The sequence below is a fragment of the Cucurbitaria berberidis genome, assembly GCF_010015615.1.
Source record: "Cucurbitaria berberidis CBS 394.84 unplaced genomic scaffold K460scaffold_2, whole genome shotgun sequence".
Taxonomy (NCBI): Eukaryota; Fungi; Ascomycota; class Dothideomycetes; order Pleosporales; family Cucurbitariaceae; genus Cucurbitaria; species Cucurbitaria berberidis.
This window is the reverse complement of record NW_024468936.1, coordinates 2,336,981-2,364,341: the sequence shown is the minus strand read 5'-3', so window position 1 is coordinate 2,364,341 and position 27,361 is coordinate 2,336,981. Positions and strand designations below refer to the sequence as shown.

The 27,361-nt window shown below is 51.9% G+C and overlaps 13 protein-coding genes across 13 annotated transcripts; 6 read left to right on the top strand and 7 right to left on the bottom strand.

Annotated features, from left to right (window-relative positions):
* Positions 1-219: 219 nt before the first annotated feature.
* Positions 220-1,357, bottom strand: K460DRAFT_363817 (uncharacterized protein). The gene has a single exon (XM_040932891.1). The coding sequence runs from the start codon at positions 1,339-1,341 to the stop codon at positions 382-384; it is 960 nt and encodes a 319-aa protein (XP_040790344.1). The 5' UTR covers positions 1,342-1,357; the 3' UTR covers positions 220-381.
* A 1,635-nt stretch (positions 1,358-2,992) lies between these two features.
* On the top strand, positions 2,993-4,047 carry K460DRAFT_403103 (ribosomal protein L15; the record flags this gene model as incomplete). Its single annotated transcript, XM_040936590.1, has 2 exons — positions 2,993-3,472; positions 3,535-4,047. The coding sequence occupies 2 exons, from the start codon at positions 2,993-2,995 to the stop codon at positions 4,045-4,047; spliced, it is 993 nt and encodes a 330-aa protein (XP_040790343.1).
* Positions 4,048-7,015: 2,968 nt separating this feature from the next.
* Positions 7,016-7,723, bottom strand: K460DRAFT_63916 (uncharacterized protein). Its single transcript, XM_040938582.1, has one exon. It carries the CDS (start codon positions 7,600-7,602, stop codon positions 7,069-7,071), a length of 534 nt encoding a protein of 177 aa, XP_040790342.1. The 5' UTR covers positions 7,603-7,723; the 3' UTR covers positions 7,016-7,068.
* Positions 7,724-8,342: 619 nt separating this feature from the next.
* K460DRAFT_363815 (uncharacterized protein) lies at positions 8,343-8,762 on the top strand. Its single transcript, XM_040932890.1, has one exon. The coding sequence runs from the start codon at positions 8,447-8,449 to the stop codon at positions 8,603-8,605; it is 159 nt and encodes a 52-aa protein (XP_040790341.1). The 5' UTR covers positions 8,343-8,446; the 3' UTR covers positions 8,606-8,762.
* Positions 8,763-8,825: 63 nt separating this feature from the next.
* On the bottom strand, positions 8,826-9,815 carry K460DRAFT_393036 (uncharacterized protein; the record flags this gene model as incomplete). The annotated part of the gene is made up of 3 exons (XM_040935921.1): positions 8,826-8,993; positions 9,164-9,650; positions 9,716-9,815. 3 exons carry the CDS (start codon positions 9,813-9,815, stop codon positions 8,885-8,887), a joined length of 696 nt encoding a protein of 231 aa, XP_040790340.1. The 3' UTR covers positions 8,826-8,884.
* Positions 9,816-10,543: 728 nt separating this feature from the next.
* K460DRAFT_275965 (uncharacterized protein) lies at positions 10,544-12,433 on the top strand (the record flags this gene model as incomplete). Its single annotated transcript, XM_040928079.1, has 2 exons — positions 10,544-10,972; positions 11,021-12,433. 2 exons carry the CDS (start codon positions 10,544-10,546, stop codon positions 12,431-12,433), a joined length of 1,842 nt encoding a protein of 613 aa, XP_040790339.1.
* A 1,003-nt stretch (positions 12,434-13,436) lies between these two features.
* On the bottom strand, positions 13,437-13,789 carry K460DRAFT_363813 (uncharacterized protein). The gene is made up of 2 exons (XM_040932889.1): positions 13,765-13,789; positions 13,437-13,711 (listed from the first exon to the last, which is right to left on the bottom strand). The coding sequence occupies exons 1-2, from the start codon at positions 13,772-13,774 to the stop codon at positions 13,473-13,475; spliced, it is 249 nt and encodes an 82-aa protein (XP_040790338.1). The 5' UTR covers positions 13,775-13,789; the 3' UTR covers positions 13,437-13,472.
* A 274-nt stretch (positions 13,790-14,063) lies between these two features.
* K460DRAFT_278401 (uncharacterized protein) lies at positions 14,064-16,061 on the top strand (the record flags this gene model as incomplete). The annotated part of the gene is made up of 2 exons (XM_040928252.1): positions 14,064-14,173; positions 14,843-16,061. The coding sequence occupies 2 exons, from the start codon at positions 14,064-14,066 to the stop codon at positions 16,059-16,061; spliced, it is 1,329 nt and encodes a 442-aa protein (XP_040790337.1).
* A 1,339-nt stretch (positions 16,062-17,400) lies between these two features.
* K460DRAFT_414455 (uncharacterized protein) lies at positions 17,401-18,306 on the top strand. The gene is made up of 2 exons (XM_040937673.1): positions 17,401-17,779; positions 17,836-18,306. Exons 1-2 carry the CDS (start codon positions 17,482-17,484, stop codon positions 18,108-18,110), a joined length of 573 nt encoding a protein of 190 aa, XP_040790336.1. The 5' UTR covers positions 17,401-17,481; the 3' UTR covers positions 18,111-18,306.
* A 203-nt stretch (positions 18,307-18,509) lies between these two features.
* On the top strand, positions 18,510-20,447 carry K460DRAFT_374767 (autophagy-related protein 22-1; the record flags this gene model as incomplete). Its single annotated transcript, XM_040934698.1, has 3 exons — positions 18,510-18,672; positions 18,735-19,010; positions 19,123-20,447. The coding sequence occupies 3 exons, from the start codon at positions 18,510-18,512 to the stop codon at positions 20,445-20,447; spliced, it is 1,764 nt and encodes a 587-aa protein (XP_040790335.1).
* A 103-nt stretch (positions 20,448-20,550) lies between these two features.
* On the bottom strand, positions 20,551-21,919 carry K460DRAFT_63863 (uncharacterized protein). Its single transcript, XM_040938581.1, has one exon. The coding sequence runs from the start codon at positions 21,889-21,891 to the stop codon at positions 20,653-20,655; it is 1,239 nt and encodes a 412-aa protein (XP_040790334.1). The 5' UTR covers positions 21,892-21,919; the 3' UTR covers positions 20,551-20,652.
* A 149-nt stretch (positions 21,920-22,068) lies between these two features.
* K460DRAFT_414452 (Glucooligosaccharide oxidase) lies at positions 22,069-24,167 on the bottom strand (the record flags this gene model as incomplete). The annotated part of the gene is made up of 3 exons (XM_040937672.1): positions 22,069-22,471; positions 22,545-23,977; positions 24,028-24,167. 3 exons carry the CDS (start codon positions 24,165-24,167, stop codon positions 22,338-22,340), a joined length of 1,707 nt encoding a protein of 568 aa, XP_040790333.1. The 3' UTR covers positions 22,069-22,337.
* Positions 24,168-24,465: 298 nt separating this feature from the next.
* K460DRAFT_384073 (glycoside hydrolase family 3 protein) lies at positions 24,466-27,265 on the bottom strand. Its single transcript, XM_040935481.1, has 8 exons — positions 27,199-27,265; positions 26,647-27,107; positions 26,550-26,588; positions 26,426-26,484; positions 26,244-26,361; positions 26,176-26,181; positions 26,002-26,072; positions 24,466-25,946 (listed from the first exon to the last, which is right to left on the bottom strand). The coding sequence occupies exons 1-8, from the start codon at positions 27,206-27,208 to the stop codon at positions 24,557-24,559; spliced, it is 2,154 nt and encodes a 717-aa protein (XP_040790332.1). The 5' UTR covers positions 27,209-27,265; the 3' UTR covers positions 24,466-24,556.
* Between the last annotated feature and the right edge of the window lie 96 nt (positions 27,266-27,361).

Below are 27,361 nucleotides of genomic sequence, written 5' to 3'. Positions count from 1 at the left end.
GTTGAGCGTTCATCATGACATGTTCAAACTGGGTTTTCTAGTGAGAGATCACTTCGACCCGTCGAGCTGCCACATGCAAGTCACGGAGTTATGTGGACTCACGAAATTAATGAGCGCCGCTCAAAAAAAAGTGCAAGCATGGCATGTCACCAAGAAGGCGAAGTATCGCAGCATGAGAAGCAGTCAATAAATGTAGACAGGAGCAATCAAAGCGTGTAGGTCAAGATTGTATTTGGTTTAACTACACATATCGGTTTATAAAGACAGGACGAAACAACACAACTAAGAAACATCCCCCAAAACTCGAAGACCTATAACTTGCTATAAGGCCTCATGTGCGCTAGCGATTGTAGAAAAGCTTCAATATTTAAGCGTAGTCCCTCACATCTCAACCGGTCTGCTCGAACCAAAGAGCAAGCAAGAATGATCTTGGATAAAATCTTTTGACACCCCCCCTTCCCAAGTCGAGCTGACACGACTAGGTGGCTTTCCCCAGCGTAGGATCTTGCCAGCGCGCATGGTTCGTCTCTTGATTTCGTCTTCTACCCCGCTGAAGTCGAAAGGATGGCGAGAATTGCTGTGAAATTGGCCTTCTTCTACCGATTCGCGGTTCTTGAAGAATGGGACCCAGGGGGTGAAAGCGTACAAGTGATCAAGCCAGATATGTTTTACGGAGGCCGAATCAGATAGCAGCTGGAGACACCCGCGAAGGTCAACGACGGTGGAGAAAGCGATCTCGTTGAGTATGATAGTTTCACAAGACCTGAGGAAGCAAACCTGTGTGGCATCCAAATGGGGCATACGCACGTTTTCTAGACGTAAGACCTTTAGTCCTGGTATACCATCGGCCTCAATAATGCGCTTGAACTTGTTAAGGACCACGACCGGCGTGGTGGATAGATTTCGATGGTATAGGTGGAGCTCTTCGACAGCTGGAAAGACAGGCGAGAATGAGTCGGAATAATGCCCTGGGTTCGTCCAATGCTCCGTGAATACGTCCATGCAAACGGATAGCTTGCGAAGTGTCACAGGATTTGCTAGCGAAAGTGCCTGAAGAGATTTCTGTGCGCGATACCACTCTGCGGCAGAACCGAGCTCAAAGTCTAGACAGTAGTTCTGAATGGCAATCGCATTCTCGGCCAATATCTTCGAAAGTATACAATGTGGGTGTTGGAAGGGGCCAATATCTTTCCTCCCGTAGAAGGGCCCTGCCTTTGGGTCTCGCTCGTCATGGATCATGACTGTATGTAGATTTGGCAAGTTCTGTATTGCCTCTTCTAGCATAGGAATCCAGGAATGGTTTTTGATGAGATCGTTCCACTGGTTGATTCGATCTGCCATGTTGGCAGTAATAACTTCTCCTACTCGGTATTCTTTGGGAGAACCAAACAGATCGCCTGGACTGTGGTTCTTGTTCGCGTTTTGGAAGTAAGGCGTTTCAAATAGTCGCGTCTTGTGTAAATCGAGTAATTGCGCGTGCTCGTCTTTGTCCGCGAATACACGGCGAGAGAAGGTAGGAAGAGCGAGGCGACATGTTGCTCGCATCGCCTGACCGTGGAACCGGATGACCAGGTTTTGGACATTTTCATTGAAATGCTTATTCCTAGCGATATCCAGGAGATTTTGCAGGCCTTCGGGGTTGATATAGACGACTTTTCGTGTGAAATGGGCCTTCTGGAAGTGGTCGAATGAGTGATCTTGGAGGACGCGACAGGCGCGTCGCAGGCTTTGCAGTTCCTTCCGAGCGAGCGGCAGAATGATCGCGTCGATAATTTCGGCAGGGCACGAGAGAATCGATCTACCGCTCTTCATTGCTTCAGCGTTCTGTAGAGACATGGTTGTAGTGTGTGATGATTTGAGGATTGCTACTTTCGTGTTTGACGTGGTGTTTTGATGGGTGGTATGTGTAGGCCGAGTGACTTGCTGCAAGCTGTAGAGTTATGAAGATTGTGGTGGGACTTGGATTATAGTGTCAGCAGTACCTACCCTAGGTAATATACTAAAACTATCGCTGGTGTGTATGTTAAAAGTAGATTTATTTGTGATTACTCTGCGGTGTGTAAGATAGGTGCGCCGCTTTCTGAGTCGACGCTCAACTGTGGTAACAAATCTCAACTGGTAATCCTGTGGAAGCGTTTCTCAATTTTTTAAGTTTTGCTAATGTTCTTGTTATCAATTTTTTTTCAGGATTTTCAATCTAGTTCAGCCCCGGTTGAGATATCGGTTGCAGGGTCATTTGAAAGGCGGTGCTCTCTATTCGTGGTTGGCGGAATTATTTACTCGAGTTTTTGAGGCTGCGTCGAAAGGAGCCAATACATCTGCCCTTGAATAGAGAACCAACCACTACCACCTGAAATCAGGATCTGTATTGATGAGAAAATGGGGGAAACCATGGCTGTGGTATAATTGTCGGCTCAGCGGCAAAAACTGCCTTTGACATTCGAAAAGGTTGGGTGTCGAAATGTGGTCAACTTCGACCCAGCGTTCGCTCGGCAACGTACCTCTTAAGATCGCGAGGGCCACTTCAACCCTTACGATTACGGGTAAGGCCACCTCTCGGCGTCTAATAACGCTGCTACTTACTTCGGCGGCCCGGCTACTATGTCACCTCAGAAATGACCCTCAGTTCCTGGCTTACTAGAAAGAAGAATGTCAATAGTATGTGTCTGCAAAGGCTGTTCTGGATCAACATTTACGTGGCGGAATTCTGTTGTCGTGGTCCAGGCGTCTGTATAGTCATAGGGATCAGTCAACCTTTGACAATCGCCGAGAAGAGTGTAGCGGTAAAGAGTTAAAGTATATACAGCAATCCCTAGCTTATAGAAAACGGATTGAGGAGTACTTGTAGATACATGCAATAATTCCGCGTCGTGAAGTTGCTATCCCAAAACGGAAAGGCCGCGGAAGTGCATGCGCTTAGTCATCCATGATTTCTGTTTCGCAGCTCACCACCTACAGCCCATCTCCAGACTCGGAATCACCATTGACAGCCATGCCACCACGGCTCAGAACCATACGATTGGCCTCGTCGCTCCTCCCCATATCGCAAAGAACAGCACCCCACCGGATTGCCGCTCCCTTCCTCGCCCCGGCACAGCAACGATGTGCATCCATTCTCTCCTCGCTCTCGGACAACAAGGGCGCCTACAATAAGAAGATCCGCCGTGGTCGTGGTCCTGCGTCTGGCAAGGGAAAGACAGGAGGACGCGGTCAAAAGGGTCAACATGCGCACGGCAAAGTGCCCGCGGGCTTCGAAGGTGGCCAGACGCCACAGTCGATCACTAACCCGGACAGAGGTCGGGGGAAGTACAACCCCTTCAAGGTTGAGATGAGTCCTATCAATCTAGACCGGATACAGTCGTGGATTGACCAGGGGCGGTTGGATCCGAAGAAGCCTATTACGATGAAGGAGTTGGCAAAGAGCAGGTGTCTGCATGGGGTCAAGCGAAATGGCGTGAAGCTGCTGGCACGGGTACGATGGTTCCATTTCGTGCAGTTGCACTGCTGTGTGCCAATGCTAATATCTGATTACAGAATGCCGAGCAATTGACCTCGCCCATCCACATAATTGTCTCTCGCGCCTCCAACGATGCTATCTCGCGTATCGAAGCCCTCGGCGGCAGCGTAACCACGCGCTTCTACTCTCCCACGGCTATCAAGCGCGTCCTACGCGGCGACACGCACCCCGTCATCTCGCTGCAAGCCTCGTCAGACCTCATCTCCCTCGCGGCAACAAACCCCGCCATTGTCTCCTCGCCCATCCTCTCATCCCTCCAATCCGCCACCAAAGATGTGAACAAGGAAGCTATGATTGCAGTCATGAAGCAAGTCGGGCAAAAGTACAAGTACAGACTGCCCGACGCGACGGCGAGAAAGGATATCGAGTACTATCGCGATCCTGCGCACAGGGGATACTTGTCGTACTTGGTCAAAGAGGGAGAGAGCCCGAGTTTGTTCTTCAAGCCGCCGGGTGAGGCCAAGGACCGGAAGAAGCAGAGCGCAAGGCGGGATGCGGCGAAGGCTAGTGCGGATAACAGGCTGTTTTAGACGGTCCGTTGTGAGGAGCGTGTATCATACAGTGGGGATATATACAAGCATTGTCTCCGGGTGTTGGAGTAGTATACCTGTATCAATAGGATTTTGAGAATCTGGCACTCTGTCGTTTATTCAGATACGTGTAGAAAAAGTTTTGCAGTGATGATTACGTGGACAGTGTCACTACGAAGCATTGTCAAATCCTTATTATAGTCACGATCCCATGTCAACTGTTTCTGCAGTTTGCTCGTGAGCCACATTGTCGAATCACACCATGGGCGATGTATAGTATTAGTCAAACTTGGTCACTAACTTTAGTCCTAGGGCCTGCTCATTCTGCATCTGGTTGGCCATCGGCCTCGGGACATGCTACATGCGTAACGGGTGTGTATATCTTGACCAGAGCGGATAGAGTGTGATAGTCATGAGGTGTCTGGCTTTTGGTAGCGAGGCGATAGTGTTGGAACCAAGTCCGACATATTGCTGATAGGCAGTTGCTCAGCGTGATAGCGGAACCCCCACGCAACACAACGTCGCGTCGCAGAACTGCAATTTGCTCTTGAACCTTGAAGTGTGCAATCAATAGGCGACTGAAGATGAAATTGGGATGACGCCAAGTAAAGAGCGTTGACGTGTCGCCCCCGAATATCTCAGATTACTGCAATGTTGCATTTCCCGGCGTAGGCCAACTCCGTGCGAGGCCAGACTAGTGCTCTGGAGGACTGGGTGGGCGGATGGGCGGTTAGTACTGTATAATTAGATACACGAGGGACACCTGGGCGCTTCAAACATGTAACTTGGCACCTGCCTCTTGCATCGGCATCAATATACACGAGTACATGGTCATCCACGACGCATGTCCTTCTGAGTGAAACGCGTTGCAGCTGGGAGGGCCTCGTACTTTCGTGTGTGTGTAAATAAAGGCCAGCTGGGGGTCCTGCACGATTCCGGCCGAGCCTAGAAGGAGGACATGCCTGATCGGCGGGGTGTTGCAATGTGTTTAACAAGCAAAGGACAGGAAAGAAAAGCAGATTCGCCATGTGGGACCAGACGGAGCAGAGGTAAGCAAAGGCAGGGCTAGGGATGCTGTCTCGATAGAGTCTCTCTCAGAATTTGCGGAAGAAGGAGGATGCATGAACAAAGCAAACGAGAAGTGCTACGTGTCGACGACAATACGTTCGCGGTGCACTTTACTCAAGGTGAACCATCGAGCGGCGTTGGTGGTCCAATGGGGGTGTGTCCTGATAGGCCGGCGCTGCCTACCTCTCTGTGCTCGCCGGTGAGACAATATGCGCGTCTTACAACTTTGAGTCGGCAGCCGGTTGCGGTAATCTTGCTTGGGAAACAATCCTTTCCTGTCGCGCTGCACAGACGGAGCAGCAGCGTGTACCGAGTATTGAGTCAAGCCGATCCATGGCGGGGTGGGGGGAAAACTTGGTACAAAAGCCGCTATGCACATAGTGCGCAGCAGTAATTTAGGCATCCCGATTGTGTCGACAAGGTGCAGGTGGCGCAGAGGCTGTCTCGTGTTGAGGCGGGAGATGCATCCGTCGCTTGCGAATCTAAGTAAAGAGCTGAGAGGAGTGTGTGCTGAGTGATGTATTGCGGCCCATGGATGGGGCAGGCAGGCGGTGACCAACAATTCGATACTGGGGTGTGCGACGCTCATGGATCATATCTGACAAGGCGTACGTGTCGGCTGCGAGAATTTAGTCGCAATCTGTGCCTTGGTCGTCGGTCGACATGATTGATGAGGCATAGATGCTGTGCATTAATAAGAATAAGAAAAGGTGTGGTTGTCGAACATGGTCTGGTCTGTTGACCTTGCATGATATGAGGGGGTAAACCTTTGCCCGGCGCTGGACTCTTGGTTAGACGGTGCTATCTCCGCCTGATGTCAAGGCATACGAATATCGTTGCCAATTCCAGGTCTGGGCAACCCAGCGAAACGCGGGTCGTGTATCTTGTGGAAGCGTCTCGCCCAACTGCCGGCAACAAGGCAAGGCAGAACCTAGAGCTAGTTCAAGATCGTTGTGTGATATATTTGTGGACTGTGAGTTCTGACCAAGAGAGTGTCGTTGGTGCAAACGGAAGGAGCATCATGCATAGTTCTTGAAACATGGGGTACGATAGTTGGCCACACACCGGAGGTTGGTCGACTAAACAAGTCACGTATCCGCTGAGACGCTCGCTAATTCAGACTCAGCCTGTGGCGCTACGTATGCATCCCGCATATCTGCACTGCAAGCCGTTGTCCTCCGTGACAGGACCAGCATCGGGATACAGACTACAGGGTCAGCCGTAGGCCAGGGCTAGCGACCGACTGGCATTTGGATCGTGGGTAGAGTTTCACTTGGGTAGGATTTATTCATCGTAGATGTAGTCAAGTATCGACGGCTCTTGGCCGTGGAATGCATATTAGGTATTTATCTCGGCATGGAATAGCTGGCCATGGTGCCAGAAAGCTGTCAGGTGTGCGAGGCTGGTCGGCCCAAGCGGCTGCACTTGAAGATAGCATGACACAAAGGCGGTACACGGGATCCTGTGAGAAGTCAGCGCACCTGAGGCGGCATAGAGCAGGGAATCCATCAGACCGGTGATGGGTGCCTTGGAGTTGGGGTGCCTCTTAGTAGATGAAAGGCGTGATTCGTCTAGAGCGTGGGGCTCGGAGACGCTCATTCGACCAAAGTCGTCTTACTTATTCTAGCAGAGCCGGAAATCGTTGTGTAAAGAGGCTAAACTCCATCGAGGGGCCTGTCGTGTGGCAAGTATGCATTACACTTTCTACTCCGAGGGGCGTTGTTGTGAGGCTTGTCCTCGTAGCCGATGCATGTATGGCGGTGTACCCACCCGAAGAAAGCGAAAGACGCACATTGGAGACGAAACAATCAAGTCAAGCCGCTCCCTGCTGTCAGCGTGATCGGTGAGTTTTGGCGGCAGCAACCAAGTAGATCGTCTAGGCGACGAAAAGAGGAAATCGTCTGCCACCTAACGCGTGCCTTGCTACAGGGTTACGTGCTCGGCGAGGACGGATTACAAAAGATGATAGTGGATTTTGGCTCCTACGCGTCGTGGAAGCGTGGTACGTTTCAGCGGAGCATGGACGTAGTAGCCAACGCGTTCTCCGGGGCGGCACATGGGGACAGACAGGGCAACGACTCGCGCTCGTAATCGTGTAATCGCGAACGCGAGAGCAGCAGTGAGGAGAGGACCGTATTGCGCCTCCGCCATCCATGAAATGGAGCTACTATGGCCCTCTTCTATGCCGAAATAAGCATCGTCAATCTCCACTCTATTCCTCGGACTGACGGGATATGATGGTTTGAAAACTCTGCTGCAGGGCGGCAGGATGGTGTGCCAAATCAATACCGTGCTGCGCGCATGTCTTCTGATAGAGCCATCATCTCGATTGTAGCACTTGGACGATAGTGTATCACCGAAGACGGACGACTCGCTAACGAAGTGTGCAGGCGTGCTTGAGGGGTGCATGGTTGAGATACGCCCCCCGAGAAGGGTACAGAAAGCGTGACCGAGCTGTATCCGAGCGGTTCCACGCTGGCCTGGCATCTAATCAGAGTAAGGTTCCGCCTCGTCCGGCCGATGAGCGCTAAGCGGCAATGGGAAAGGATATTTTCAGATGTTCACGTTCAGGGTGTAATTAGTAGCAGAGGTTATTACGTGAGTGAGGACCGTATGACGGAGCCTTTATTGCCTCCCTGGTCCACTAGTCATCCAACGACGAGTCTTGAATTGGCTGATGACGGGCGGCACAGCTATGGATTCCTTCAGGACAATCTTTGACTACTGGGATGGTGCGTCTCCCTTGCGTCGCGGGATTTGAACGCAATGTTTCCGTCACGGTTCCACGGTTTAGCGTTGCTGGCCTCAGCAGCAGCAGCAGCAGCGTCGACTATCATGCCGGGCTATTTCAAGGTTTTGCCATAAGCCAAGGTGACGACTCGAAAAGCAAACAGGCTTCCCCGACGCTGGTGGTGGTGCTAGTCCGAGGCGTGGTGCACGATCCGTCGATACGTGTTTCGCCAGGGGGTGCTGATGAGAAGGCGGTCCTGAAGTGCAGATTGCCTCAACTTGGAACGAAGGCAACTCTGGCTATCAATAATATTAAAAAAGCTCTAGCCTCGGGGTGATTACCACGATGTGATTGGGCGAAAGGGTCGGGGCCCAGGGGATGCAAGCAGCCAATGGGTCCACCTGATTGGGAGGCACACGATGCAAAAAAACCATTTGCAATGCAAATGATCAGCAGCCAGCTCGCTCGAACCTCGTAGCATTGGATTGGACATTGGACAGGGTTCGGGGCTCGGAAGGAGGGCATGCTTAGGGTAAAGTAAAGTAAGACGATGACTCTCTCTCTCTCTCTCTGTTAGGGGGCGGCGGGCTGGGCTGGTGCATGGGGCTGGGCTGGCTGCTTTGGACGTGCATCAGCGTCTCTGTTTGCGCTGCTTGGATGCCTGGGAGCGGACTGCAGCAGAGAGAGCGATGCAACAAAGCGCCGGTCAAATGGCCAGTCACAGGGCGCAAGGTCAAACACGGCATGGGCGCAAGATGATGGCTCTGTCTGATGATTATTGACGGATGGAGCATCCATCCTTTGCACCGTGTCTGCACGACGCGCGCATGGCTAACCTCAGCCGCTTACGGCGACGGCTGGAGCTGGGGCGAGACCAAGTACAGTAGAGAGAATAAAACAAGTTGTAAAGCTGGGAAAGCTATTGCGTTGCGTCTAGGGTTGTGCGTTGGTTGTAGGGAGGTGTGCTCATCCTTCATGTGTCCGCGCAGCAGCTGGCCGTGACGCGCAAGGGATCTCACAATCTCTCATGTGTTGCTGCTAAGAGGGCGGGCAAGCAAGCAGGCCAACCATGTAGGAGGGTGCAGGAATTGGACGAGGCCCACCACCACCACCACTACCACCACCAGCGCTACCGTTTTCTGCCTGCCTGGATGTGGTGTGTCCCACGGTCGGTCGCAGCAGCAGCAGTAAGTCCGGCAGGGCACTTGTTCTTGTTCTTGTTCGTGTGTGGGACAATCATGGCTGAAGCCCCCCCTCTCTGGGACGCGCACACGACTGCGGGCCAATCAGCTCGGGCGGGTTTCCCTGAGGCTGTACCTTTTGGCGGGCATGATTTGATGCTTGACGCCATCTGACCCGCCCGTTGGCCGTGGGCGTCGTATAGAGCATGACTCTGGTGGTGCACTAGCAGCAAAGAAAGCGCAGAGAGGCCGCGTTCCAAGACCATCTTTGTGGTTTGCTGAGGGCCGTCCACTCAGCACACTGCAGCTCCGCAACAAGACGCCGCGCCCGGCCGCTTGCTCACTCCATGCATTCATCCATCTCTCCATGGTCTTGATTGAGAGTCTTGACTTGACTTGGTGGTGGTGGTGGCTCATACCTGGTACTGGTACTGGCTGGTAACTGAATACTGACACCTGCTTTGGACGCTTGCAACGCCTGGAATCCGCCTGTCTTGTTGTGTCGTGACCACCAAGCAGCAGCAGCAACCAGCAACCGGCAACCAGTAGAGCAGCGTGGGGCTTGCTTGGGCCATGTCCACGTCCACGTCCTCCAAGTCCAAGTCCATCCAAATGTGCTACTACTATCCATGTTCAATCCAAGTCCATCCATGTTCATCAAGTGCCTCCTCCCTGTTCATCCATGTACCCAATTGACCCGCTCCTTGGCGAGCGCCGCCCTGGTCGCGGCTGCTTTGTGACTGGCGTCCGTGCGCGCCCAGGCTAGTGGAGCAGCAGGCGCGGTTCATGTCAGAGCGCGGCTTCTCCTTCTGTCTGGATCAGCCCCAAGGCGCTGCACCTTCCGAGCGAGCCCTTCACGACTCCGTGTGTGTGAAAATTACCTATGTGTTTTATTCCAATCCAACCGCCCCAAGCCATGTCTGCCCACCGCCTAGTGGCAGTAGTAATAGCAGTAGCAGTAGACGCGTGCGGGCCTCGGACAATCCGCCTCCCTCCTGCCCATAACCACCTACTACTCCTACAAGCAATCCCTCACCCGCTCCCTCACAAACCACCCTGACCCAAGCCGCACAGGGCATAGCACTCGTCTGCGTTCCTTTATTGTGTCCTCCACACCACACACCCTTCCTTTGCCTCACCTCACCCTCCCCAAAAAGGCCGCTCTTCGCTGGCATCGTTGCTGTTTCCCGGAAAACAGGGTTGCATTCACTGGCTCAGCACATATTTGCAGCACGCTGTTGTCAACAATAATATCTCCTTGCTTGCCTTCACCACGCACCACCACCACGACTCACCTCATTGCCAATACAGTCAAGGCCCGTAGCGTGCAAACAACACCACTCCACAATAGCACAATACACTGCCGCACCCACCAAAAGGACCAAAGAGACGTCTCGCCCATGCTTGCCGGCACTCGTTGACGTCGCCGTTTCCCCCCCATCACGCTACTCTACTTCACCTCCACCTCCACCTCCACCTCGCCGTCCCCATGCTCGAGCTACAGCTTCCACGTCCAATGCCTCACGCCCTCCCACGGGAGCCTCCCTTCGACTTCTACGCCTCGGCCGCTCGCTCCATGCCAAAGCTCGACGCTACCATGCAGCTTCCCTACCCCAGAATCACAAACAGCCATGACCTCGATCCGCTGAGGACAGCTCCCAGAGCAACGCCGCTCACCTCGCCCGGGCCCCCAGGCTCAGCGGTGAGGGTCGTGTCGTTGCCCTCCAGTCAGGGTGCCCGACCCCAGTATGGCTACCAGCTACCTGCAATTGGCAACTCGAGATCTGTCACAGCCCAAAGAAGCCCCAGCCCACAAAGTCAGCAACCACAGCCTTCCCAAGACGTCATGCAGACTCCGCGGAAGAGATATTCCATCTCGCCAAATCTCCGAATACCCGCAACTATCAGTACACCACAGGAGGGCTTGCCACAGTTGGCAGCCGAGGTGAGTAGACGCAAATCCAACATCGCCTGTCTTGGCTAACTTTTCAAGGTTACATGCCTCTTTTGGTTCGAGAGCTCGACAACTCTCAAGCAGGTGGTGGATATGACCTCACCACGCCAGGCCATCCAGCCCCTCGTCCCCGACGCACACCCCACGACCGGATTCAGGAAATGGGTAGCAACGATCTTGACAACTACTCAGGTAGCCCAGAATGTCATTCTCTTGGCATTGCTCTTCATCTACAGATTGAAACTCACCAACCCCACGGTCAAAGGAAAGCCCGGCAGCGAGTACCGTCTGCTGACCGTAGCGCTCATGCTCGGCAACAAGTTCCTCGACGACAACACGTATACGAACAAGACGTGGGCTGAGGTCTCGGGCATCTCTGTTCAAGAAGTTCACATTATGGAGGTTGAGTTCTTGAGCAACATGCGGTACAGCCTATTCACATCAAAGAAGAAGTGGGATGAATGGCACACAGTCTTGGGCAAGTTCGGCACCTTTTTCGATCGCGCGTCCAAGATGCCTGCCTCCAGTGCCGTGAGCCCTGTCGCACAGCCCACACCCTCGTTGGCTATCCCGTCAAACTTCGCCCCCTCGCCGCCCTCCAAGCAGCGAACCTCCCCACCCACCTCCATGATGTACTCGCCCAGTCATCTCGCTTTCTCAAACACACCACTCCTGCAGCCCCAGGCTACGTCTACTACAGTCTCTCCGATTGGCGCTCTCCCAGAACTGGGTCCTATCGTACAACGCAAGCGGAGTACCGATCACAGCTCTGAGCCACCACCAAAGCGACAGTCTCATGGATTCACCCCTGGACCATACAGCAACGCTCCCCTTGTCTCTACCCTGCAGACGCCGGTAAACAGATCGTTCGAACCACCACCCTCCATGAACCGACTCCCCCCTCTACCGAGTCTTTCAATACCTCCACCGCAGCACATGCCGCCTACGCAAGCTAAGAACTGGTCGGACCTTCCCATGCCCATTACCGGCGGCCGTTCGATGGCCATGGTGTATCCGCCTCCAGTCCAATGGCAGCAGCCCATCAGCACCCCGACTTCGACGGATACACCCCTCTTCCCTAATAACTACACGCCAACCACGGATCGATCTCGTCAAATCAGTCCATACCCACCTTCGGCTGGTTCCTCGCCCGTGAGCGCTTCGTTCCCATCATCCAGCTCGAGGCAGTTGTCGCCATCATACTTTCTCAGCCAGCGCCAATCCCCGTACCGTCCAGTTCGCGGGGTTCATACGCTACTGGTGCCGCCACCACAGACATCGATTCACAACCCTGCGAGAAATATAGCATACGATCAGATGCAGTACCAGCCTTTAGGACGACCCATGACCGAATGTCGGACTGGCTATCTACCGTACATGGATCGCAGCGCTTGGCCAGAGAACAACCAGTTCAACCAACTACCGATTCCTCAACAACCGATTTTCCGTTAATCAAAATCTTACTTTTCATTCGATGTAACCAGTTCCAATCAGAGTTGGACTCCAACCATGGATTACTCCACCTTTAGTTTACAGGTCATTTTATTTGCTGCGTTTGAGCGTGCATTGCATTTGGTAGATTTTTCTTTTGAGCATCACGGCAGTCAGTTGATTTGACTGGCGCTTTCATTGCATCACACATGAGCATCCACAGGCGTTATTGTATAAATATTGGTTTAGGCAAACTGGCCAGCAACCAAAGTTTGAGAAACTGGACTGGAACACATCGATCCCAAGGGGACCTGCTATACATGGGGTTCCTTGCCGTCCAGCCCGAGGGGAATTTGGCTCTGATAGTGGAGTTGGGAAGGACTATGGCGTGTTAGTGATCTATCAGAAGCACAATGAGAAATGTCTGGATTCGGCCCTGTGTCAGTTCCAGACTTTACAGATTAAACATGATAAGCAAAGAACTCTGGAACGATTTCTCTCACTCTGAAGATTTCTACCAACGAATGCAAGATCGCGATGATTGGTTGTTCACAAGTGCCTCGCGTGCACCTGCCGCAACGCGCTTCCACTATCGCCCATATCTACAAAAAGAACGGAAATAAAGCGTCGGGGAATAACAGTCAGAGCGCCACTAGCAAGGCCATATATGTACATCGTTTTCTAATCCCCCCGTGAAGCGGAATAATTCCTTGCATTTGTTCTCAAAAGGGTGGAGAAGGGGCGCTAATGGAATCAGTGGAATTTGTCAGCCAGTTTGTATTACCAAGTCCGTTGTATCCCTTTGGTCATTTTAGGACATGTCCCCAGTAATGGGACATGGTACATTGAACTAGTCAATTATATCCGATGACCAAGCTGTACCTTTGGCCGGGAATATTTGTGCATCTGATAGAGTTGCGAACTGTCCTTCAACCCTGGATAAACAATTGTAAACGACCAGATGCAACGGGCGCGGGATTGTGGTGAATAAATAGGCACCGTATCAAAGACTTCGCTCCTATAACTTGTGAGCATGTGCCAAGAGAAGTAAGAAGACATTTCAATCTACCTCAAAGTATTGCCTATCGTCCCGCGACAGCTGTCTACCGTGTGCCCGCAGTGGTCTTCCATCTTGTAGCGGCGACCTAGCATCTCGCAAAGGCAGTCTCTCCTCGAGTTCAGCAATCCGCCTCTGGTCCGCTAGCGCAATCATTCGGTCCGCCTCTCGTGCTGGGATAGGGACAATAGAGCCCCATTCGCCGGCTGCATCGCAGAAGTCGATAATGTCTAATCTCTCCGCTATACTTGGTCAGCATCCTGCTAACAACGAGTTGATTCATTACACAACGCACTATCAGTCATCTCCCCGGGCCGTTCCCTCTCAGCTCCGCGACGCTCTTGCTGCAGCGAACGATCTGGGTTCATCTGCATGAAGCGAATCGGATATCGTGGCTGCCTGATCATTCGTGACACAATGTCCTGGTAGGTCGCAATGTAATCGTCCTTTCGAGAGCCCGAGATCTTGGCGAGTGCGTCCTCGGGGTGGAACGGGGCGAGGAAGTTGGTAAGCCAGGCGATATCAGCATCGCGCCCTGGGTAGTACTCGATGCCTTGGATGAGGCGCTTTGCGAGGCGCAGCGCGAACAGTCCGATGATGAGAAACTCAGGAGCTGGCGGCGGCGGCGGTAGAGGGAGGTGTGGCGGTGCAGACGGCGCGCGCCCGGGCACGACATCTGGCAGTGGGGAAAGAGCAGGTCTGTGGTGCTGCATCTTCAGTGCTAACAAAGACGACGGCTTAGGGGTTGGAAAGTGGAGGAATTACTTCTTCCCAGAGGCACTTCATTGCCGTTGCCTAACCAGCTCTTGGGCTCAACGGTGAATGATTGATGACGAAAGTGCAAACGGAGCGACGAGCACTCTCCCCATCCTTGCCTCTTGCATCATCTACGTCGGCCATTGCTACTCTTCATATGGAGGTATATCAGCGCGCCGGCTCCAAGACGACGAGTACGTTGACGACATGATCTGATCTCCTCTATTCTCCGCTTAAAATCTTCCCTTCGTTAACTCACGCTTTCCATGTACGTGTGAAGCAGGATGGCTGATCGTGGGGTTCGGAAGTGTTCATCAGGGCGCTCATGCTTCTTCTTACGAGACTCGCTGCTGGCGAGGGCTTTGTTATCAACGTTGTCATTCATGACGTCATACCCAGGGAGTTCTATATCCGTCCCAATGCCGCTAGTCGACAGAGTCAGTCTAGGCAGTTTAGCGAAGATGAGTCGAAAATGAGTCGAAATGGATAGCTGCTGACGAGCAATTAATTGTGAAGTATATATCTTGAATAAATCCACCTGTACAACCGTATACCCTATTGTCAAAAAAATTAAATCAATTCGTTACTCAAGTCCCCCTTGAATACACCAATCCCAGGATGGACTATCCCCACATCCCTGGAACTGCACCCCTCCCTTACGATATTCTTCCCCCGATACCCCACAACGATGCTATTCCAATCTCTCTCACATCGCCTCAGCCCCCAATCGCGGGCTCTAAATCCATCTTTGCGTTCTGGCATTCCGGGATTGCGACGTTACCACCATACCTACTACGCAATGTGATCGCCTGGCACCGTCGCTTCTCGCCCTTAGGATGGACCATCTATGTTCTCGACACCGTACCTAACTCAGCCCTAAATGTTTCCAACTTCATTGACACGGCCTCACCCTCTGTTGTACCTGCGGCATTCACTGACAAAACGCTCAATGGAAACTATGCAGCGCAGCATACCTCGGACTTGATCCGGTACCCTTTGCTTCTGAAGTACGGTGGCATATACCTCGATGTCGGGATCCTGCAATTTGGCGATCTAAACTGGCTATGGACGGAACACATTGCCAATCCAGACTCCCCCTACGATTTCGCAGGCTTTACGATGGGCGACCCACCGGACATACAGATTGTAAACTTCGCCCTCATGTGTGGTCCCAACAACCCGTTGGTACGACGCGCGCATTATATCCTCCTCAAATTATGGGAAGGCAAGACGAATACCACGGGCATGCACAGCCATCCGTTAGTCTCTCATGTTCCGTTAATGCGAGTGCCGCAAGAGGTGCAGGTCGATGACGAGGAGCAAGGGAAGATGGTAATCAACGACGCAGTCATGACCGACTATGCGATCCAGATCCAGTGCATGGGGTCTGCACAGCACTGGTTAGATGAGGATGACAGCTGGGATGGGCCAAAGTATGTGAGGGAGAAGTGCTGGCTGCTTAGCATGATGAACGGGGCTTTTGCACATGAGCAAATGACAAGTTGGAGCGGACAGCGACAGTTCGAACTACTTAAGCTCGCGATACCAAATTCGGGTGAGAAGGAGAGCGAAGACCAGGTGCTAGCGAGGAAAATTGTGGGGAAGCTAGTAGCGGACAGTTGGTGTTTAAAGCTCGGTCATGGGTTTTCGGCAAAGCTATTCGGAGCTGATACTCTAGGGATGCTGTGGAGGAAACACGATGGTGGTGATTGTGGACATGGGACGTATGCAGGATGGCTGCGATGGGCCGAAGTCAGTTGCAGGCAGAGCAAGGCTATCGAGCCTATGAAGGTACCTGTGTACGAGCATACCATGAAGGGGAAACTATTGCAGTAATGCAGAAATACAGTCAGCATCCACCATGGGCTGATTGACTTTCCAGCTCGCAATATAATTTCTACCCTGCCGCCTAAGCTAGAGCCCAATCGAGCATAGTCCTAAATCTACCATCCACTAATGTCCCAAAACTAACATGTCTGCTAGTTTGCATGCGCCATTATCGTACAAAGGTCACCAGTTCAGCTCTGTGAGCCTCGTATTCCCGAGGCGCATTTGTCACTGTACATTCATAATAGAAGAAAAAAAGGTAAACGTGCGTCTTAAGCATCGTCAGAGACCTTGAGCTTGTATATGCATATTTATCTTGCATTGGTCCAATGCTACTCACGTGCTATGAAAATGTCTCGGTATCAACTCGTAGCTCATGCAGCAGGGCTTGGTGTTTAGTAAACATACGCCTGTGAGGTAGCAGACAACGTTACTAAATATCGCCTAGTGACCAAAGAAGACCCAAAGCCGACTATGATTAATCAGTATCATGATTAAAGGTGGTCTGCGATCACAGAATCCTCCAGTATGATGCGGCCCCGGGGAAAAATTGCATTGAGCAAGTTAGCCTCGGGGGGCCACATGCACCAGGACGTATGCCTGCAAGGTCCCACAGTGGAGCTCCATTATTTCTATTTGCTAATGTCAAAGGAGAAAACCCAATAGTTTTGCAAAGATGAAGATTTTCTTCTTCGAAAAGCACCAGGACTTCCAAGATGGCAATGTTTAAGTTTCATTATGAAGCTATTCGTAGAGAGAACACAACTTTTTGGAAATTGACCAGGTCTCAGCATTTTCCATTAAGGGGTTAAAGGATAAACATCTTCGTGTAATTGCAGATTGATAGAATCAAGGCGGGTTTAGCGTCGACGGGATTAATAACAGGACGAAGACTGCCTCAGTGGGTAGACGCTAGGACATCGACCCTCCAGGCTCGTATCTGCTCCAGCTCGTCTACACGCTCATTATGGGCAGTCAGGTGACTGTGCAGGAAAACCAATGTTGTAGATGGAGTCTCTTGCCTGTAATTATTAATGTTTGTAGTGTCTATTCACGACCTCCTAATATCATTGTTGGCATGATTACAAATTGTCAAACTCATAGTCCTCTTGCAATGAGCCCATGCAGCATACCGGAAGAGCGACACTAGCAGTATGCGGCCCCCACGGGATTCAGTCTAACGCTTTCGTGAGGCATAAACCGGGGCTGCATGCTCCATAGTAAGACGTACCATATTCTCCTTTCAGTATGAACTCGGGTAAATGAAAGACCCGAGTAACATTGCAAGTTTGCTTCTCTTTCAGGAGTAATGCCTTCGCGCGAGAAGTCTATAAAAGACCGATGAGTGCTCACATCTCTAAACCATCCTCGACATCGACTACTAGAACAAATTCAAGATCTAGTCACGAATCACATACTCATTTTCGCTATGCGCTTCGTCAATATTGCCACCGTCTGTGCTCTTCTTACTTTGGCAGGAGCCTTTGTTATTCCGTCTGATGTTTCCGATGGTGTCTACGAGGTCGTCACTCGCGAGGACGGCACCGAAGTCCACAACAAGATCTCTAGTTCCCCCGAGATCAAGCGTGACCCGACTGGAGTAACCCCCTTCAATAAAGTGGGCGCTCTCGAACGACGCCAAAACGACCGCATCTGGTGCGGCTGCGGATTCAACATGAACCCTGGAAACTGTGATGCAGCAGTAGCAGATCTCAAGAATCAGATGAGTATGTAGTCCAATCCACTGATATCTGGTAATTTGGCTCACTGTTTTCGAATCTAGAACCGTCTTTTGTCAACGCAGGTCAATCTTTCTACTCCATCCGCGGGGACGTTGTTGCCTTCGCGTGTAACCGTAGCCCAAACCGATCATGGCTTCTGGTTGCCAGTAACTATGCCAATGCTTTGGGACGAATCTCGGGGTCGTGCGGAAGATATATTGCTGGGGCCACGGAGTTTGGTGACCCAGGCCAGGCGTTGATTGTCGGATATCAACGCTATGCAAGGGGTGATAATTTCTGCGCTGCTTCGACTAGCTCACCAGCCAACCATTGCTAGGCTGGTCTAGGGTCGTGAAAGTGTACGGACTTTGACTGTGGTAGTACGGTTTGGCGGACAGGATAGGTGGTAGTTGTGGGTTGTGGATGGTATCGTGCTAGGGTATTTTGCGCTCTTTAGGATTTAACTCAGCCGCTCATTTTCGTAGCCAATCTACATTGTACCTGCATTATACTACGTGGAAACAGAAAAGCACAATAAACGAATGAATAATCGAGCCATGTCATGCTGCAAAATGTAAGATTCTGACATAATCCAGCCTCTACCCCACCACGCCTTGCCCTAATCCGATCAGCTCTAACATTGTCTCCACTCGACGACTGACGAAGCAACTCCATAATTCTCAATCTCACTTCGCAATGTTATCCTTGCATTTTCCAAACAAAACAAAGCAAAATCATGTCCTTTGACAGTGGCGAGCATGACTACACCGAAGAAGAGTCAACAAGACATCCACGCGTCCGCTACTTAGGCGAGGATTCTAGTCCAACTACGACGCGAGAACTAAACGGCTGGTTCGCGTATCCGATAGCAGCCGAAGTCTTCGCTGTTGTCGCAGTGGGTAACTAATCACCTCTACTTTCACTAATCGTTAATTAAAGTTGTTTTGTTAACAAGAAGCAGGCGCTTTCCTCCCAGTGGTTCTCGAGCAATTAGCCCGAGAAAATGGCGTCTTCTTCTCGGATCGATCGAAGTCATGTGTAGACCACGTCCCTGGATCCGGACAGGCCGGAAGAGCGCTGCAGATACGCGGTGAGCAGAAGAAAGAGTCGGAGCAGTGTATGGTGTTGTTTTTGGGAAAAGAGATGTCCACGAGTAGTTTTGCCATGTATACTTTCTCTGCTGCTGTGTTGATACAAGCCGTCATGCTTGTGTGTTTTAGTTCCTTTGCGGATCATGGTACGTACACATTTTATTCCTTTATACTAATCCGCAGATGATCCCCATAGCGGCTTACTGGTCTTTTACTAAGAAGGCTGAAGCCAATTGATCGGCGCTCACACAAGTACAGGTCCGTATCGCAAGAAAATGCTCATGACATTCGCATACTTGGGCTCCATCGCCAGCGCCCTATTCATCTTCATTACACCTGCAGTCTACTACCTCGCGCCTGTGCTGGTAATCCTCGGCGTTACAAGCCTAGGCTTCTCCTTTGTGCTCTTGAATGCCTTCCTCCCGCTCCTAGTCGCCAACCACCCAGACGACTCCCATGCCAAACCGCTCTCATCGGATAGCTCATCGGACCTCGAACTCGAGACGCTGAACCCTCAAGATAGTCATACTGGAGCCCATGGGTTTGGTCCAGACAAATTGACCCGCGATCTTGAACGCTCAGCCCTGATATCCAGCAAAGGCGTGGGCTACGGCTACATAGCCGCTGTCCTCGTGCAAGTCCTCAGCATCCTCGTCCTCTACCTCTTCAGCAAAACAGAAATCCAGAAAAAGAGTCCAAGTTTGCCGATTCGTGTTATCCTGTTCCTTGTCGGTATTTGGTGGGCTATATTTACAATACCAACAATACTATGGCTGCGACCACGACCGGGCGCTCCACTACCCACTCGACAAACTACATTCCGCAACGCAAGCTCATCTAGGATCCGCACATTCATGTTCTACACGTCTTTCTCCCTCCGTTCATTCTGGAGCACATTGCAAAAAGCGGTACGCCTCCGCCAGACTCTCCTCTTCTTGATGTCGTGGTTCCTCCTCTCTGACGCCGTAGCTACCATTTCCGGAACCGCAATACTTTTCGCCCGCACAGAACTGCACATGGGTACTATCGCCATTGCTCTCCTATCTATCACATCGATTGGCTCCGGTATCGTCGGTGCTTTCGCCTGGCCGCGCGTTCAACAATATTTTGCGCTGCAGCCCAAGGCCGTCTTGTTATGCTGCATCGCGGGTATGGAGATTATCCCCTTGTATGGACTATTAGGCTACATACCCCTCTTCAAAAGCCTGGGCTTTATAGGCCTTCAACGTGCCTGGGAGATTTACCCCATTGCCGTGTTGCACGGCATCGTAATGGGCGGTATATCCAGCTATGCACGATCTGTCTATGCACCGCTCATACCTGAGGGTAGCGAAGCGGCCTTCTTCGCATTGTATGCGGTGACGGATAAGGGGAGTAGTGCGTTTGGACCGGCGCTGGTCGGCTGGATCGTTGATCGAGCGGGGACGATCCGTCCTGCTTTTCTATTTCTGGCAGTGCTCGTCGTGTTACCTGCACCATTACTGTGGTGGCTAGATGTCGAAAGGGGGAGGGAGGATGCGAGGGCGATGGCAGAGGGCGATGGAAAAGGGAGTGGTGCTTATGAGAGGGTGAACCAGGAGTAGATAGAAGTCTTCGTGGTCAGATTTGACAAGGCATGCGTGAGGGGTGATGATAAGAAGGCTGTTCGGGAACAGATGCTATGTATCAGCCGTATTGGACAGATGGTCTCGCCATAGCCCAACCCAGAAAGGTGACAATGATGATGGATCGCCTGAAAATGCTCCTAGATGCCTGGAACGCCCCCGATGCTAATGACAAGTGGTATGCTCACGCTCTTTCTTCGATCTTCGGCCGCTTGCTGTCCCGGCCGCTCTCCTCTCCCGGCCTCTTCCTTTCACCAAGCGGCTTCGCATTCGCTCCGGTCGCGCCCTCTCGATCATCCCTGTCTCTTCCACCATACGCGTCTGGCCTGAATCTTTCATCCACGCCAAAGTCGCCCTTGTCTCTCCGTGGCCGATCGTTTCCAAAGTCCCCCCACTGGCCCGTATCCTCACTACGCATATCCTTGTACCGCGTCCTCCCCTTCTTGCCAAGCTTCGCCATGTCCCTGATCTGCATGTAATCCGGTAGTATCTCGCGATTGGTCTCATCCTCGAAGCGGGCATTCATAAGATTTCTCCTGTCGACGCCCAGCTCTTTCAGCTCGTCGGTGAAGAAAGCGCCTTTGTGGAAATACTTCTGCATGTACTGCATCTGGCCGCGGTCGCCTCGTTCTTCCTGCTGCTTTTCGATGAAGGCGCGGTCCTCGGCCTCGCGATCGGCGGCAGACAGGTTGCGGCGGCGGTCCATCTCTGCGCGTTCGGCCTCGGCTTCCTCGATGGCGAGACGCTCGCGCTTTATGCGCTTGAGCTCGCGCAGCTTCCACGCGGCGTATTCAGCGTCCGGATCGAGCCCGTCTGTGTCGTCGATAGCGTTGATGTCGGCCTCTTCCACGTCGTCATCCCAGTCCTTTTTGCCGGCTGCCCGCTCAGCTATGCGCTGCTCGACCTGCTCCTGCACAATGGCTCTCTTTTGCTCCTGTAGTCGCGCTTCTTCCTCTGCAGCTATTTCCTCTGCCGACTTGACTGGCGCTGCACCCTGATTCCGGTCCTTCTTCTTCAAAAAAACAGGCCGCAACAGTTTTTTGGGCGCCTCCTCCTCGCTGCTCGATTCCTCTTCTGATGATTCCTCACTGCCGCTCCCACTCCCGCTCTCGCTCTCGCTGCCACCCGCGCTGTCATGGCCATCCTCGTCACTCTCCGTCTCGAACTCGTCTTCGAGAGCTTTTCGTTCGGCGTCAGACTTCTGCCGCGACGCGAGTTTTGATTTGAGAGCAGACTTGGGGAAGGACGAGGCGACAGGCGCGGGCTTAGGCTTCGCGAAGGGCTTCTGCTTGGACTGCTCGTCGTCTGATTCGGAATCTTCCGAGCTGGAGCGCTCCTCTGCCTCGACGGCGGTGGGCTTTCCAGCAAATTGGCGCGTGCGCACCGGTTGCGCGGTGAGTTTTTTGGATTTCGGAGGCGGCATAGCGAGAGGGGGAGAGAGGAGAGTGTTGGAAGCATTCAAGTTGCGCTTCAACATGACCGCGATGCCGCGGCTTGGGCTAGCGGCTTGGCGTCGTATAGACTGACATCGTCTACACACCTGCAATGTTCTGTAAACACTAACAGTATCGCGTACAAAATGTAGGTAGTGAAGTATCAGTGGAAGACTATTGATTTCGGTTGCTTACGTCTCTTCTTAGCACTATGACTATCAAAGTCATGGGTCGCTCGCAGGTAAGCAAGGGGCCAGCAAAAAGAAAGATGATGCTGATGATGACATGGAAATGTATGCAACAGACGAGGGCGGTGCGTATTGATTCACACAGTTGGGCACGGGAAGCTCAGGAAAGAGGAAGCTGACGTCAGACTTGATGATTCGTGTCATGGAAAGTTGAAAATGACTATCTCGCCTCTCTGCCATCCCCACCCCTAAGGAGTACCCTGCGCTTTCGGTGTAATAGCAAACAGCTTGTTGAACAGGTTTTCCGGGTCGTATTTTGCCTTCAACTCCTGCAGACGCTCGTGGTTGGCCCCGAATACATCTTTCGACCGCTCTTCGTACTCTAGTCACAGTCAACGTCAGTTTCGATTATCTGCATCGCATTTCGAAGGGACGACAGAATGGGTTCCACTTACGGTCATAATTTCCATACACCATAGTCGCTCCATGCTCACCCCTCTTCCCAATCCATCCGTCTCCGCTCCCACCTGTCTCGGCACCATCACGCTCAAGCTCCGTCTTGAACAACAGCGCAACATCCCTACTCCACTGCCGACACACTTCGTCATTCGCCGCATCCCACCACAATGGCGCAATCGCGGCATTGAAATGCCGCCCTCGATTGGCAAATGCCATGCTCGAGTTGGACACTTCAATGATTTTAGTCGGATCAAGTAACTCCCACATGACCTGTGAGCCCAAGGCGTCAGACACCTCGTCCGTGAATTTCGTGTATGCTTCGAGAATCGAGACGACGAAGTCGGGTCGGATGGGTAGCTCGAAACTCGATCCCTTGAGGCTGACGCGCGCGCCGATGGGAGGTGCCATGAGTTTGTTTGCTTTCTCGTAGCTTATCATAGCCATGGTGTTTATGACTGGTTCGAGGGCAAGGACATCTTTGAATAGCTCTTTGCCTTCGTCTTCTGTGCCATGGAAGGCAGCGGCGACGAGAAGCACGGTTTGACCGCTTGGGGGTGGTTTGACTATGCCAATAAGACTTACCAATTTGCCTGTTGCTTTCGAATTTCCGGTCGCGTCAGGCTTGAAGATGGAGTTGCACGCTTCGACCGCCTTACTGATAATTTCAGGGGTGGGTGGAAACATCATGAAGCCAGCCCACATATCGCCTTGCTCATGGGCGCGGAACAGAAACTCCGTTACAACGCCAAAGTTTTGGCCTGCGCCGCGAAGGGCCCAGAACAGGTCTGTGTTTTCGGATGCTGAGCTCTTCACAATGCGGCCATCGGCCAGCACCACAGTGCATTCTAGCAGATTGTCGGCTACTAGACCGTGCTTGACGGTCAAAAATCCGAAGCCGCCGCCGAGGGTGAGGCCTCCAACGCCCGTGTCAGCTACCGTACCGCCTACAGCTGCGAGACCATGTGGAGCGAGCGCTGCGTCAACCTCGCCCCATACGGCACCTCCACCAACTCTGATAGTCTTTTTCTCGACATCGACCTCCGTGGTGCGCATATGCGTGTTTAGATCAATAAGCAGACCGCCGTCCGTAGAGGAAGCGCCAGCAGTGGAATGCCCGCCTCCTTTGACGGCGATGTCTAGATTATGCTGCGTCGCATACTTGACAGTGATTGAAATTGCTTCATTAGATTTGGGTATTAGACACGCTCCTGCAGGCTTTTCCGCGGCGCGGGACCAGCGGCGAATGGAAGTGTTGTATGGTTCCTGTTCGTCCGGGGTCACCAGTTGCGCATCCGTATCCTTTAGCAGTTGTCGTAGTTCTGCGATATTCTTTTCGTTGATCAGACGTCTAGGAGCCATAATATGTCTTAACTTGTGAATTTGGAGAGGCCGGCGGTGATATAGTAACTGGGCGATGACGAAGAGTCGTCTTGAGATGAGCGTCAGCACTCGATTTTATACCCATGGTGGAGTGCTTACTCGCCGCTAACTCTAAGGCTACGTGTCAGAGGCTTAGGCCCAGCCCTCAATGGTATCTGATGATTGCCTTTGGAAGGAATTTCAGTAATGATAAGGCGCCCGTCAGCAGCGCCACGAACTAGTGCTGCGATGTCAGACATAGACGAATGAGGCTACTACGCATAGGTACCTAATCAGGCATTCTTCTATATTGGTTTGTGATACGCGGAATTCCGTGCTGGTTTATGTTTAAGGCGTAAAGTGTAGTCAGGGTTCGCCCCACGTTGCCACATCCACTCTCCTTCCAATATTTTAGGACCTGGAGTGCGAAGACAAGAGATTTCTGTGAGATACTGGGAACCAAAAAGCGAGAATAGCGAAGCTGGTGTTCCAAATGCTGGGCAGAGGATAAAGGTCAGACTGTAGAGAAAAGTTATCAATATCCAAGAAACGAATGGTCTGGTATTATCTCCAATATGGCTTCGCTACTACAAATCTTCGTCGACAAGATTACACATGTTGTCAGATGTAAAATGCCAATACCCACAAACTAGACAGTCAAGGTCCCCTTGAGTGGTAAATTCCTGGAGCTGAACCCTACGCTCGCCATAATGTCTCCAGTAGGTAGCCTCCAAGTCTGTGCTGACGTATCCCAATAGCTCAAATCGCGTCTCAACAAAGGGAATTGTACAGTGATAGAGGCACCAGAATCGAGGGAAACCTTTTCAAAGCCCCGCAGGCTCCTCACAGGGAGTTTCGCTTCGTCTGGGTAAGACAGGTACAATTGCGGCACGGTCGAACCCGCGACCTCACCCGTGTTTTTGACAGTCACGCCGACCGTAGCCAGGGTTGTCCAAAGCTCGATGTTGCCACCTGGAATGATCTGCGCTTGAGGATCTGGCGTGCGTGGAGCATTGTTCACTGCCGCCTTGATCTGGAGGTCTGAAATCTCGAAGGTCGCGTAGCTCAATCCGAACCCGAACTCGTAAGCAACGCTCGCATTCTGGGCATCGAACTCCTTGTAGTCAATCAGATTCCCCTCGACAAAGTCAGCTTGCCACGCATTGGGATCTGTCGTCGTCTGCAGTTCGGTGCTGTTGACGAGATTCCTCGCATATTGGGTCTCGTTATTGGCAATCGTGTATGGCAGCCTGCCGGAGGGATCGACATCACCCCACAAAATGTCGACAATTGAATTTCCAGTCTCCTGACCAGGCATGTGTCCTGCAAGAATAGCGGTAACATTCGGGTTGTTCGCCCAAGGCAGGACGTTGGGTGCTGCGCCGTGTAGCACAACGATTGTGTTCGGGCAGCTTGCAGCAGTTGTTTCAACGACGACGGTGGAGTTCCATTCCGCGATCAGCGTTGTACGGTCATCTCCCTCGCTTGCCCACGATTTGAGGAAAACGATACATACGTCCAAAGGGGTAGGGGCGAGGGAAGAAAGGCCCTTGTTGGCGATAGCCTTATTGTCTGTGATGTACTGCACAAGAGCACCGTACGACTGCGCGCGGGATTTGATAGCGTCTAGTGGCGAAACAACGTAAGTGAATCGCCCGGTCCCACTACCACCTCCAACTGCTAGAGTACCAATATCGTAATTGTCATTAGCGAAGCCTTGCGTGAAGTCTGCTGCGTCATTACCAAACACTCCAATGTTCTTTGGTTGCTTCAACGGAAGAGAGGCGTTGACGTTCTTCAGTAGGACCGTACCTGCAGCACCGAGGGTCCGGATCAGCTTGGCATGTTCTTGCTTACGGACATCAACGATGGGGCCTAGAGTAAAGTTGTATACATAGTTCTCCGGAGGGTAGAATCCAAGCTTTGGGGTGTAGCCGTCTACAAGTGGAAAACCGACATCCTGGTTTAGGAAGTAATAAGGCGTCATGATCCGAAGAACCATGTCATTAACTCGTTCGATGGACAATGTTCCGTTATTGCTGATAAGTGGTTAGATTGTGTACTTTCAACGATTAGATGACGGGGTTGACTTACACAGCAGCTGTGACATTCTCGCCAAAGAACGATGGCCTGGCCTTCACGAAGCCGATACCTCCAGGCATATTCTACCAAACCACGCGGTACAAATTAGTGTGGGCTCCTAACGTACATACTCAAGTAGTTCGATGCCCCAGAAGAATGAAACTAAGCACTTTGTTCTGGACTTACCATATCCTAATGTGATATCTAGTCAGCTCAAGCTACATTTCTCAAATTGTATAAAGGGCGAAACTCACCAGACCAGCCTCGATAGATGCCACACCGGAGTGGACACCACCCCAGTCAGACATTACATATCCCTGAAAGCCCAACTCTTCTTTGAGTAGGCCATTGAGAGTCTTACTATTCGCGCAACTGCAGAAGTGAAGGTACACAATCAATGGGTGTTTCGCATACTTATTTTACAAGTGAGTCTTACCCATAGCTGCCGTTTATGCGATTGTAAGAGCACATGATAGAGGCGGTACCTGCGTGTACCTACAAGTAGAGGTACGAAGTCAGTGTCTGTATCGCACATATCTATGTGAACTGGGGATATTCACCGCATTCGCGAAAGGCCAGAGATAGGTTTCGTGCATTGTCTAGAGGTTCGAAGTTAGTGTACAATAACACATGGACAGTATATAAGGGACCTCTTGCCTTGTCATCAATATTCGAACTGATTGCTTCAATTGTAGTTCCATTTTCATTCTTTGATGGGTTCCGCTGTGTCTCTTGCTCATTAAGGATGTAATGCTTGGTTGTGGCCTGTACACCAGCACTTTGAATGCCTTGAACTGTCTCTGAAACTAGCTCGCCCGAGAGGTAGGTGTCAGGGCTGAACCCTTCCCAGTTTCGGCCGCCAAATGGTGATCTTCCCAGGGGTCCAACAACTGGACCTAGGGCGATTTGTGCACCCTTTCCTCGAAATTCGTTGCCCATAAACACCCCACGCTGGCGAGCAAGTGACCGGTCCCATGAAGCTGCCGCTGATAGCTGGGCAGAGAAGACAGAGGCATAGATGGCTTGACGAATAGCTAGTGGTCCATCCTGTAGGCAAAGTGCACTGAATTTAAGGCGTTCAATTGGTGCTATGTTGCCAACACATGGTCCAGGAGTCCCTCCAAGGTGTGTTAGTTACGAGGATACCAAGGGGGCGATTGGACTTGAAGGTTCCTGAACTCTTAGTTGTACAACAAGCTGTTCACATACCTGTGACCATACCAGCCTTTTCCTCGAGCGTCAACTCTGCAACGAATGCGCGAGCCCTCGACAGTGCTTTCTCCCAGCCACCTGCTCCGGTGATGTTCGCTGCATGTTTTATCAGCTCGGCTTGTTTCTTCTTCAGTACTAGAAGGAATGTTAATGGACTTAC

Bases quoted from the DNA above. Each gene is read 5' to 3' on its own strand.
- K460DRAFT_414455 (XM_040937673.1), top strand. From the start codon at position 17,482: ATGCGCTTCGTCAATATTGCCACCGTCTGTGCTCTTCTTACTTTGGCA. The intron at 17,780-17,835 runs GTATGTAGTCCA...TTTCGAATCTAG, and splicing joins AGATCTCAAGAATCAGATGA to AACCGTCTTTTGTCAACGCA.
- K460DRAFT_63863 (XM_040938581.1), bottom strand. From the start codon at position 21,891: ATGCCGCCTCCGAAATCCAAAAAACTCACCGCGCAACCGGTGCGCACG.
- K460DRAFT_63916 (XM_040938582.1), bottom strand. From the start codon at position 7,602: ATGCCAGGCCAGCGTGGAACCGCTCGGATACAGCTCGGTCACGCTTTC.
- K460DRAFT_363817 (XM_040932891.1), bottom strand. From the start codon at position 1,341: ATGGCAGATCGAATCAACCAGTGGAACGATCTCATCAAAAACCATTCC.
- K460DRAFT_384073 (XM_040935481.1), bottom strand. The intron at 26,362-26,425 runs GTAAGACTCACT...TCACTTCTGCAG, and splicing joins CGCATAAACGGCAGCTATGG to TTGCGCGAATAGTAAGACTC. The intron at 25,947-26,001 runs GTAAGTCAACCC...ACCACTTATCAG, and splicing joins GAGAATGTCACAGCTGCTGT to CAATAACGGAACATTGTCCA.
- K460DRAFT_363815 (XM_040932890.1), top strand. From the start codon at position 8,447: ATGGGGCTGGGCTGGCTGCTTTGGACGTGCATCAGCGTCTCTGTTTGC.